At 36.2% G+C, this 12856-nt stretch overlaps 1 protein-coding gene across 7 annotated transcripts in view; it reads right to left on the bottom strand.

Annotated features, from left to right (window-relative positions):
- LOC113433893 (uncharacterized) overlaps positions 1-12135 on the bottom strand; it is a 40766-nt gene extending 28631 nt beyond the window's left edge. For 3 of the 7 annotated variants that reach the window (XR_015740728.1, XR_015740730.1, XR_015740729.1), the window contains exons 1-3: positions 11963-12135; positions 6508-6544; positions 6121-6253 (exon numbers count right to left, since the gene is read on the bottom strand). Coding sequence is in view for 3 of the 7 variants with exons in the window: in XM_087919873.1 (XP_087775999.1) it covers positions 6121-6253; positions 11963-12046 (217 nt within the window). In the remaining 4 variants the exon portion in view is untranslated. Of the gene's footprint in view, positions 1-4338; positions 5484-6120; positions 6254-6507; positions 6545-11962 lie in introns of those variants that run through there. The other 4 variants (XM_087919873.1, XM_087919875.1, XM_087919874.1 and 1 more) reach the window with 2 other exon arrangements.
- Positions 12136-12856: the final 721 nt, after the last annotated feature.

Genomic DNA, 12856 nt, shown 5'->3' with positions numbered 1-12856 from the left:
TAGGTTTATATATTTAGTCACCCAAACCTAGTTGGTGTATCAATATACCCAACATTCTCCCCTTTTGGGTGATATAAATATATAATACCCTTACAATTTAAACCCATACTTTACACAACTCTCTTGGTGCTTAATGGCACCTTGGGCTTTAGTAAAATTATCAGCTATATTGTCCTCCGACATGCAGTACTCCAGCTGTATCATTTTACTCTGTACAGATTGTCTAACGTTTAGATACCTTAAATCCGTATGCTTGCTCCTAGTTTTTACTGCAATATTTGTGGCCATTTGAATTGCTGCCTGATTATCTTCATGTACAATTATAGGATAATTTACAGTTATACCCATATCATTCAACATTTGTTTATACATAATTAACTCAGTACATAATAGCGATAAACAGGAGAATTCTGCCTCCATAGTAGACAAACTTATATGCTGTTGTCTAATTGACTTCCAACCTATTAATGTCTTACCCAGCATTATGGCTGTTCCTGAAGTCGACTTTCTTGTATCTCTTTCTGATGCAAAACTAGCATCTGCATAAGCACTCAGTATTAGATCACCTTTTGGTTCTAGATACAGTGCATGGTGTAATGTTCCTTTAAGATATCTTAAGATTCTTTTCAATGCATTCCAATGACATTGAAGCGGATCATTATTATGTCGTGCCAGTTGATTAATACTAAAAGCTATATCTGGCCTTGACCAATTGCTAATGTATGATAAGCTACCAATCAAAGATTGATATATTGCCTTATCAAACTTGGGACTTTGAGCATCCATTTTGCAAATATCCTGACTCATTGGAGTCTTTGCAGTCTTACAAAGTTCCATCTTATAATCTATTAGCAATTTAGATATCTTATCCTCCTGAGATATCTTAAAACCTTTCTGTGTTTTCAGTATATTCAAACCTAGATATCTCTTTATCTCCCCTAATTGCTTGATTTTTATTTTCTTACCTAATGATGCTATTATTTTATTTGCTTCATCATTAGTCTCAGTAATCAACGCAATATCATCAGTGAATAATAATAATAATGATATTTTCCCATTTGTCTCCCTCTTAAATAGACATGGATCGGCTAAACCAGCTTTAAACCCTATATTGTTCAGTTCCTTTACAATATACTGGTTCCATTCATAGCCCGATTGTTTAAGACCATAAAGGCTCTTTTTTAACAACCAACAATCATTATTATTTTCACCTTTCAATCCACTAGGCTTTTTCATATATACAGTATGTCTTAGTGGAGCGTGCAAGTAAGCAGTTTCCACATCTAAATGGTTAACTATATATTTCTTGCTTGCTGCCCACACTAAAGCTGCCCTTAACGTTGCTGCTTTAAGACTTGGTGCAAATACCTCATCATAGTCATTTGCACTTTGTCTAAAACCTTGGGCTACTAATCTCGCCTTATGGATTATATTTCCATCCTTGTTAGTTTTTATCTTAAAAATCCATTTGCAGCCAATGGGTTTTACATCTACAGGTAATCTCGTATTTTCATATACTTTCATATCCTTCAAGGATTTCAATTCCTTATTCATTGCTGCATACCAACTTTCCTTATCTTTAGAAGAATACATTTTAATTTCATCCACAGTATATGGAACTTTATTAACCTGGCACACTGTGTTAGCCTGGTATCTATCAGGCGGTCTAGATATTCGTGTAGTTCTTCTGGGAATTACAGGGCTTGTATGAGGACTTCTTTGAATTACTACCTGTTCATGTTCCTCAGCTTGCTCAGCTATTGGTTCTATTTCTTCTTCTATGGGCTCTATCTCTTCCTGTACTTCTCTCTTTACTCTATTCTTAAAGTTACAGGGATAATTAATGGGATTTCTATAGGATTCAATAATTACTTCTTTATTGTTATCCTGTTCTAACTTATCCCATCCTACGTGCTCTAGAAATTGGGCATTGGCACTACATAACACCTTAGATGTGCCTTTCTCCCAAAATCTATATGCCCTATGGTTAGCTTGGTAACCAACAAAGAAGAATTGTTTAGCTCTGTGTTGCCCTTTACGCCTGAGTTGTGTAGGGATATGCACCCATGCTGGTGCACCAAATGTGTGCAGGTAACTCAGATCAGGCTTCCTGCCATGCCACATGGTGAATGGTATTTCACCAGTAGTTGAGTTAACAACGTTGTTCAATATGTTATTGGCACACATTGCAGCCTCCCCCCACACAGAATCAGGTAATCCAGAATCAGTTAACATCGTTCTAACCATTGCCTGTAGTGTTTGGCCTCTTCTCTCTATAAATGCGTTGTGTTGTGGTCTGTATGGTGCAGATTTCTTGTGCTCTATTCTAGCTACCTTTAATCTATTCTGGAATTTGCTGTTTACAAATTCCGTACCATTATCTGTCACCAAGGTTATCAGTTTCCGTTTAGACTTTCTTTCTGCAAACTTTAACCAGTTGAAGAAATGTTGATATGTTTCAGTTTTGCTTTTCATTAGGTAGCAAAACCCATATCTAGAGTAATGGTCCATAATGCTCAGTATATATCGAGCATCCCCCATACTGGGTTTCTTTGGACCTATAATGTCTGCAAATACTACTTCTAAAGGTTCTTTAGTTTTGAAACCATTTAGCCTATTTGCAGGCAATATTTTACTCTTATCTTCACAGCAGACATTACAACGCAAATATTTATCACAGGGTTTTAACTTTATTCCATCAGATAACTCTACTGTACGTTTTAGCATTTTAAAATTTACATGCCCCAAACGCCTATGCAATAAATGGATACATTCATTATGAGGCTTTATATTGTTAAATACAGTCTGTGCCTCCCCTTTCTTACTATCATGTAAGACATACAATGCTCCATTTAAAACTGCAGTTACCCTTTTGTTATCTTTATCAAGTATGCACTTATTATCCTTAAATGTAACTACATAACCTAGTTTATCTAATTCTCTTACAGAAAGTAAGTTCATCTTTAACTGTGGTACATACAACATTTTTATATTCTGGTTTAAGCATGGACAATATGCAATACCTTCACCCTTGGCCTTGAGGTGCCAGCCATTCGCGAGTGATATATACTGAGAGCTTGAAGACATTTTTATAAATTTTGTCTTATCTCTCGTGATGCAGTGGGATGCACCACTGTCCACCACCCATAAATCATTCTTCACATCACAGTTGCTAAACGTGGCTAGTTCAAAGGATTTCTTTGGCTTTCTTACATTCTGGCTTTTTCCTTTTCTGCAGAATCTTGCCAAATGTCCTCTGCCTCCACAATTAAAACACTTTTTAATTGTGTATGCCGTCGAAGATAAATTCTCTTCTTCCGGGTGCTTTACTTTACTAAGTTGGTTTCTTTCAAGCTTTGAAGATAATTTCTCTTCTTTATTAGGCTTATCTTCTCTCAGCTGGTCACGCTCAAACCTTCTTCTGGCTTCTTCTAATAGCCTGCCGGTAATCTCAGTTACTGATAAACTTTCCTTTGGCAATACCTCTAAAGCCGTCACAAAATCATCATAGGTTCGATCCAATGAAGACAGTATAATGTATACTTGTTGTAACTCATTAAATATAAGCTCTTTTTCTTGTAATTCCTGAAAAATGCTTTTCATACAGTTTAAATGAGTTAACATGTCTCCATTCTTCTCAAGATGTGTTCTAAACAGCTTCCGTGTAAGATTGATATGAGCTCCTACACTGTCTCGAACATAAATCTTTCTGAGATTCTCCCAGCAGTTAGCAGCATTTTCCTCTCCACGGATATGAATGAGTTGCTGGTCTGAGAGAGTCAGACCTATGATGCATAAAGCCTGCTCATTCTTTCGTTCATAGTCTTGTATCTTTTTGGCATCCTCTTCAACATTAGGATCTAAGTTAGATACATCTGGTGGGTTTGTTATTATGTCCCACAAACCTTCTCTTCGTAGAAGTAAACTACATTTCATTGACCATGAAACATAGTTTGTTCCATCTAGTCTGGATATCATGGACAGACTTGGCAAATTTACTTGTGCCATTGCTATTCAGATAAATAACTATTCAACAAACAGTTTGTTTTTACAGTAATGTGCAACTCACCCCAAACTCTCTCTGCTATAACCTGGTTAGTTAGACTGTGCTCACTGCTGGGCCCATAACCAATGTTAGTGTTTGGGGACAAACCCCCAAGCAGAGTGCACAGCACCAGTCAAGCCAGGCAGCCACGTGAGAGAGAGGCTGGGCCCAAGAGTATGCACACACTGGAGACAAAAACACTGTTTGTAGTTTTTAAATAGTAATTTAATTCATTCAGAGTTTAAGCAGTGTCATTCAGTCCATATGTCATTATCCAATATATCCATCCAGTAACCTAGTCCATTAACTAGTCAGTACAATGTCCTTATCTGCTTGTACATCTTCTCCTCCCGATACCTTTCTCTCGAAGACAACGCTGAGTATGCACAGGATATCAGCTCACCAAGTAAACAGTCCTTTTGTTCAGTAGAAACGGTATCCAGCACAGTAGCCAACAAGCATTAACAAGCAGACGTCTCAAACAGGAGTAAACAGCAGGCAGCAGACAGCAGAGAGACGGACCAGACCAGGGACCAGTAGCCAGGGACCAGTAGCCAGCAGATCAGTGACCAGTAACCAGGAGGTGTTACGTTTCTCTTATTGCCTTATATTGCTGCTTGCAACCGCACCCTTAATTATCTAATTACATTGCAGTTTGGTGCTTAAAGCTACAAACACTTAAACCTAGGTTTATATATTTAGTCACCCAAACCTAGTTGGTGTATCAATATACCCAACAGAGCTTATCAAAACAATTTGCACAATAAAACATGAACAAGCAGGAGGTAATTTCAGTTTTTACCAAGGCATATACTAGAAACACAAAAGCAGGGAAGAAATTGGTCTCTGTTTTCCAAAATTGCTGTGTTTTAAAACCATGTTAACAACTCCATAAATATCTCTTGAGAAGTATGAGTCAGCTAAAGAGGAAAGCATTCTGTGGTTTGGGAAGACATCTGGTTTAGTTAGGGAATGCTTTATACAAGCGTCTATCTTATTTAGGAAATCAGGGAAAAAAATCTGTCTCAGAAGCGTGGAAAGAACAAATGCATGAAATCCCACTAGTCTGCCCCAACAAGCATGTTTACTTATTTGAAACAGAAATGAGAATTCAGGAAAAAGCAAGGCAGATAGAAAGAGGTCCCAAATTAGGAAGTGGAGATCTGAAATGAATTGAAAAGAGGAATCTGATGACATGCTTTACTAAGATGGTCAGATCAATGGAAAGGTAGATGGAACCAGCGCTAGAACCGGAATTTTAAAAAGCATTCACCATTTTCAAGGAATAAAACTGTTTCTTTAAGAAACTGATAAGTTTGGAAGATGGGTGCTTGGCCATAAGCTGTCTTCTGGTGGATATAATCTTTTGCATAATTTGACTTCTGAATGGCTTTTTTGGAAGGATGTCCCAGAAGGTCCCAGCTAAATCATGAGGGATCTGCCAGAAGCTAACACCAAGAGGACATTAGTATGTTGGAGGAGCTACTGTGAGCAACTATCAGATTTTAATGCATTGATCTGGTTTAAGAAATTTGTTTGTGGGTGTCTGTATTAACTTTCTAATCTGTAATTAATAAACCATTCTGTTTTAAGAGTACTGCAATCTGTAAGAAAGGGAAAAATAAAAAAGTCTTTAATAAAACCTTTATTAAAAGATCAGTTCCTTTTTGTGAAAAATTAAGAGCTAGTTTTAACCTATTTCTTCTGTCAAATACCATAAATAAATAAATATGGAGATTTCTGCAGCACTTGATAGATATATACAGTCTTTTAAAAAAAACTTGCAGCTCACTGCTATAAAAATGAAGAATGAATACTTGGAATACTTATTGGAATACTTTATCAAATTCTTCATTTTCTACACCAGTAAATTTCAGGTTTTCCTGAAAGAATTTATGTGACATATACTCATGTACCAGAGAGATGCTGTAATATTTGAGAAAGTAGGAGATAAAAGTGATCAAACAGAGTACCATTTCTGTACTGCTTGAGAGTTTGTCACATAAATAGCAGCAGAGAAAGCTACATCTCCTCTATAAGATAGATCAGTGGTTCTTAAACTGGGGTCCGCATACCTCTGGGGGGCCGTGATGTTGTCCCAGGAGGTCCTTGAAGACTTGAAGAAATCTTATGATTTAAATCTTGAGTTAGTCTTGAGACTCCATGGCCAAGGTCTGTGGCCACAAAGGTATTTAAAGGGGGTCCATCCTGAAGAAAAGATTGAGAGCCACTGAGATAGTTCATTTTGCTGGTGTTGAGGTATAAAAGCAGGAGTTAAGTCACACTGAACTCAGGATTTGGTCTCAGGGGCCTACAAATATTCTATTCATCTCCTATCATCTATGAATCAGGTTAATCTGAAACATGCCAACAAAACATGCTTACACACAGTACATATCATAACCATAACTATGAATTCCAGTGGTTGGGAAAGAACCGTAGTTCAATGGTAAAGCACATACATTATAAGGAGAATGTCCCAGGTTCAATCTTGAACTTCTGAAATGAAAAAAAAAAAACACCTTAAATTAATCTGTAGTTTAAGTTTAGAGGGTGCAATGTTTCTATTCCTGAGAACTCCTCTTTAGAGTGTGGTTAACTTTATAGAGTTGGTGGTACCAAAACAAAGAAGTGGGAAGGATGAGGGCAAGCATTATATTTGTTTTAAATTCAGTTCAATTTAAATTAACTTTATTCCTCACATTTATATAGTCCCGTATCTCACAAATATGTCTCTGGGAGGTATACAATAAAAAAATTAGCTCATAAAAACCAATCTTTAAAAAGGTTTCATAATAAGAATATTAATATTATTTTAAAAGACTAGGGAAGAACATCTTCAGTGATACGGATAATGTAGCCTTTTCAACAAATCTGTTCCCTGAGATCCCCACACCTCTTAACATAAGCACATTTTGAGGGAATTCTGGAAGGGTCAGTCTCACTTCATGGAGAATTATGTTCCAGAGGACCTGTCTCTTGGGTCCTTCCAGTTGCAACTCCTTAATTAATCACACCACAGTTATGTAAAATGTTGACTATCATTCAGCACTATCAATGTAACTTAAAAGCTCTGGGGGCTGACAAGAGTTCTAGAATAATGCTCTGTGAAACCTTGAAAGATAGGAAGGCTCTTTTCCTCAGTCTCTGGAGAGTTTGGACTAAGACATAATTGTCAGACAGAAGACTGAATTATAGACTAGATAATTGACAGTAAAAGCTGCCTACCTTTCTCCCTGTACAAGATTAATTATTACATTAATCATTCTGGAATAAATATTTGGTTATGCAAAGTATTTGTTGCGTGGTTTTGTTTGTACACATAACATACCTGAGGGCAAAAACCCAACACATCTGAAAGGCATCCATTTGGATAATATAAATCTGCTCTTCAGCTGCTGTTGCTGCTTCTGTATCTAGATCAAACTTTAAGCTGCCAGAATGAAGCCACCTTCTTGGCTTTGTTGTTGGCCAAAAATAAGTCATTATTGGTACATGTTTCTAGTAGTAGCCAACATAACAACAGATGGGCAGGACTCTGTCTCTCCCCATTCACATGGTTTTCAGCTAAGCTGCATGAGTCAATTTTGTACTTTCACATTGTGTTATCATGCTTTGTTCTTTTGTTCTTGGTGTAATGTGTGACCCCAGCCATTGTGATTATGTTTGGGTGGTCTGTAGATTCAGCTAATTGTGCCTTAGTTAATAAAATATAATTAAACAAACAAATCACATATATTATTAATACATGTGAATGCTTCCCCTTTCTTTGGAATAAGCTCTATTAATTTATTTGTCAGGCTTATTTGCAACAGATAAATGTGGGGACTATTGAATACAGTACCTATTCAGGCATTTGGAAAGCAAAATCATTCTTAATTTTATTAACTGAGTTAAAAGTATCTCACTTATATAAATCTGCTCTTCAGCTGCTGTTGCTGCTTCTGTATCTAGATTCAAACTTTAAGCTGCCAGAATGAAGCCACCTTCTTGGCTTTGTTGTTGGCCAAAAATAAGTCATTATTGGTACATGTTTCTAGTAGTAGCCAACATAACAACAGATGGGCAGGACTCTGTCTCTCCCCATTCACATGGTTTTCAGCTAAGCTGCATGAGTCAATTTTGTACTTTCACATTGTGTTATCATGCTTTGTTCTTTTGTTCTTGGTGTAATGTGTGACCGCAGCCATTGTGATTATGTTTGGGTGGTCTGTAGATTCAGCTAATTGTGCCTTAGTTAATAAAATATAATTAAACAAACAAATCACATATATTATTAATACATGTGAATGCTTCCCCTTTCTTTGGAATAAGCTCTATTAATTTATTTGTCAGGCTTATTTGCAACAGATAAATGTGGGGACTATTGAATACAGTACCTATTCAGGCATTTGGAAAGCAAAATCATTCTTAATTTTATTAACTGAGTTAAAAGTATCTCAATTAGCCATGGTTTATTTAATCATTATTTGTGGACTCCATCAAAGCTGTTTGGTTTAAAGCTAAATGCTAGGCCAGAAACTATTATTTACAAAGCACATTATCTGGGCGTGTACAATGTACTAAGCAAAAAAGAAAATTATTAATTTTAATACTGTTATTATTACATTTTTACTTATGAAGATAGCATAGATTACATGCCATATATAGAATAAAGTAGAATTCTTTATTGGCCAAGTGCGATTGGACACACAAGGAATTTGTCTTCGGTGCATAAGCTCTCAGTATACATAAAAGATATAAGTGATAAATCATGGTCATAGTAATCATAAATACATTCATCATGAATCATAAGATACATCACTTAGTGATAGTCATAGGATACTAAATAAGCAATCCAATTCATACTGGGAAACTAAATAAAACAATATAAACCGTAAAGATACAAGCAACAAGATTATAATCATAAGTAGAAGGAGATAGGTAGGATGAGAAGAATAATAGTAATATAGTCTTAGTAAATAGTTTGGCAGTGTTGTGGTAATTAGCTGTTTATCAGAATGATGGCACGTGGGGAAAAACTGTCCTTTTGTCTAGTTGTTCTGGTGTGCAATGCTCTATAACGAAGTTTTGAGGGTAGAAATTGAAACAATTTATGTCCAGGATGTAAGGGGTCTGTAGATTTTCACAGCCCTCTTTTTGACTCATGCAGTATACAGGCAGGTTGGTAGCAATTTTTTTCTATAGTTCTAATTATCCGTTGATGTCTGTGTCCGTCTTGTTTAGTTGCAAAGCCAAACCAGATAGCAATAGAGGTGCAAAGGCCCTCAAATATTGGCTTCATTGCTTCTAGGTAGTTTATGGAGAGAAAGAACATTTAGTGCTCCAGTTCCTAAATTACCACTTGGACAGTGCTATATATTTAAGAAATATATGCCACTGTGTTAGAAACAAGGAACTACACTGGAAAGTTTTATAACTAGTATCAAAAAAGCTATAAACAGAAGCAGTTAATAGAATAGCTTGACAACCCCTTGCAAATAAAACAAAAAACAAAATGTTGACCATGCTTACAATTTCTGATATCTTCCTATTTAATCCTGCATCTTGAAATATCTTAAAATATTCCACATGAAAAAGCTGGATTGAAATCCTATAAAATAATTTTGGGGTTTTCTTTAATGGAGCTCTATTTACTTGATGCAGACTTTGGCTTTTGATGTTGCTTTGCCTATTGGATATTGTCCAGCTCTGCTTCAGTGGACAAGTAGCCATATCAGAAAAAGACACAAATTCTATTAATTCACCGTAAGTGCTAAAGTAAGAAAAAGGAATGCTATGCACAATTTTCATGGCATAAGCACATCTGAATATAGGGGAGTCCTTCTGAGTAAAGATGCATAAATTTGTCCAAATTATTGCAGTCATCTACATGTCTATAGACAAACTATCAGGGACATGACTTGTTCAACTCAGTCAACATAACTCTGACTAATGAATGAACAGGTATCTGCAATAATATGGTAAGAATTTTAATCCATCACACAGGATATTCTAAAGTAGTGAGAGGAGCAATGTTGTATTTGGGGACTGCACTTTTTATACAAAATGTTTTTTCTCCTTATCAACGTGGTAGAAAAAGTGGCAATACCCACGAGAGGAGTTTCTTTTTCAAATTATTCGATGGTTTAATCATTTTTAGAACAGTCTATATTTACACTTGTCAGATTTAATATGCCTGATAGGTTTTTTTAATGAGAAGAGGAGGAGGAGGAAGATTGTACATAAAATACGACAAAAGTGCAACAGATCCAAAAGGTGATGTAGGTCTCATCGTGATGTGTCGCAATTAAATGAATTATTAATGGCAAGGTTATTTGTCTGAAATAAGACTTTTTAGGTATCCAAATCTATATATCCACGATAACAAAAGCTATGTAATAAATTGATTGCATTCAGTAAAAAAAGCAAGATGGTATCAGGTGGTTTTATTTTGCTGCGTTAAACTCAAAGCAGATGGAACCATCCACTCCATTACCTAATCGCCAGTTTGCCTTGTGTTTGCTGAGTTTTCCCATCATGAAATTGGACTCAGCCACCTTCTTGCTGAATTTGCATAGACTGCATTTGCCAGAAATGAAATAACTTTTAACACTAAAAAAAGAGACAAACCATTATGCCATTGACACTGGCCACAACATGTTTGTTCACTGGTGTGTGAGAGAGATCTCTGCCTTTCTTTTTCTTGGGGCCACAGAGCCAATCAGATTAACCACTAAGTAGAACCATCCTTTTTGTTAGATTTTAGTCAAGACATCCAGATCCAAGTTTGATTTCAAGATAAAGAGAAGTACACAAATAGGACTCGTAACATCACCCATCTGCAGAGAGCATCTGAACAACAGATTGAGCAAGCAATCTGACTGCTCCCTGGTCTTACTACTCTGATGAGATGCATTTTAAAATTCTTTTAGTAACTCACATTTGCATTTATACATATCAAACAGCATATGCTAACTGTATCCAAATTTCTGCCCTCTTGGGGAAAAGACATAACTGTCCTTAGAGTTCAAATTGAACACAGCCAGTTTGGAAATTATTGGTGTATTGAATTCACATCGCTGTGTGAAATTATAAAGAGGCTCTTTCCTTCTACTTGGCAAAATCTGAAGAAGATGCATTTGGCTTAAATCTCATTCCAGTGTTATCCCTGATGATAACAACATAAAGATGTATCTGAAACCTTTTCATAGATCCATGTTAAGTTCTAGTTTTTAATGCATTTCTCTTTTCAGGATAGTAGTATGTCAAAAGTTAATAGTGCCAGAGACAAAATCAGCTTGAATAATTGCCCAGTCCTTCTGAGGGAATGGTTTATGTGTTTGTGTTTGTGTGTGTATACACACTCGCTGTTGTCTTGACAGCTCATCATAAATCACTTGGAAAAATGTTTGGATTGCTAAAGAACCCTAGCCTGTGAAATTTAGATACATATTTGTATTTTAAAACAAACTTCAGAGATTTGCAAGTTATTGTTACTATGGTCAGTTCTAGAAAATGGGCTATTGTAATCTGCTGTCTGGGGTAAAGAAATTACTGGCTGAAACAGAATTAATAATAAGGTCATAATTACTGTTTTTCTTTCTCCACTTCCTTGCCCTATCAAAATAAGGAAATATTTTTATGCCTAATCTTTGTTGTACTTAAGTGTTTTTCCTAAAAACCTATATATTGCTTGAAACAGTTCTAGGACAAAACAAGATGAGAATGGCACGTTTTATTTTCATTATAATTGTTCTTGAGATTATCAATACATGCATACACATAGTCTTTAAACAATTAAAAAAAATGTTTTGGTCTTTATGGCCCAAAACAACAACCATAAAAATCCACAGGGGCTTCTTTCAAACATAACATTTACAAATTGATGTGGGTGTTCCTGTTAAAACAAAAACTTCCCATCAAAATGCAACTGACCTGCCATTTTGTATCTCCTTCCATGCATATTGCTCTGTAGTCTTCCAACCTGCGATTTTCACAGCCCATGTGATACACCAACATTGAGAAGGCAGTCTGGGAAAGTTGGGGAATCCGCAGAATTTCACCTATTAAGATTGAGTTGGCTGCTTTGAAAGGAAGAGGAACAGTGAGTTGTGAAAACTCACTGTTACACTAGAGGTCATACTTTGTTTATTTGCTTGGGGGAGGCAAGAGAATATTAGTCATATATTGATGTCATCTATATGGTGGCTAGGACTCAAAATAAACTTGATTGCATAATCAATCAATCCGTTGACATCAGGACTGGGAGAAAAGGGTACACTTCTTTTGGCCTGTTTGAAATGGTGGGGAAGTTTAATAACCTATTTGATGCTTATTTATTTCATTCTTTAAAATCGATTAAGCAAATTACAGCTAAAATGACAATTTATCCTTCAACTATAGCAGCACAATCTTGGTGGGGCTGCAACAATGGAAGCCTGTGCAACCCTGCATCCCATTGTCATGGCTGTAACACTGGGAGCATTCCTTTATTAAAGTTTTCTTATTATGCTTTTCTTCTCTCCCAATTCTTCCCTCTTTGGTTATGTCCATTTCTGGATTTTAGTAAAGTTTTATTATTTTGAGGGACGCGATTTTATCATGGAAGCTATGACTAGAGAAGGCCTAAAGGCCGAGGCCTAAAATATGGCCTAGACAGCAGTTCTCAACCTTGAAGTTGTATGGATTTCAAGACTGGTTGGGGAATTCTGGGAGTTGAAGTCAACACATTTTCAAGCTGCAAAGGCTGAAAAACCCTGGCCTAGAATGTAAGCGCATGGAAATACAGGTGGCAATATTGTTCTTCTGCCCACCCATTAAAGGCTTAAG

The sequence above is a fragment of the Pseudonaja textilis genome, chromosome 1 (genome assembly GCF_049901715.1).
Source record: "Pseudonaja textilis isolate UNSWEBS1 chromosome 1, rPseTex1.2, whole genome shotgun sequence".
NCBI classification, from domain to species: domain Eukaryota; kingdom Metazoa; phylum Chordata; class Lepidosauria; order Squamata; family Elapidae; genus Pseudonaja; species Pseudonaja textilis.
Note: the sequence above shows the minus strand (reverse complement) of the source record. Positions and strands in the feature narration are given on the sequence as shown.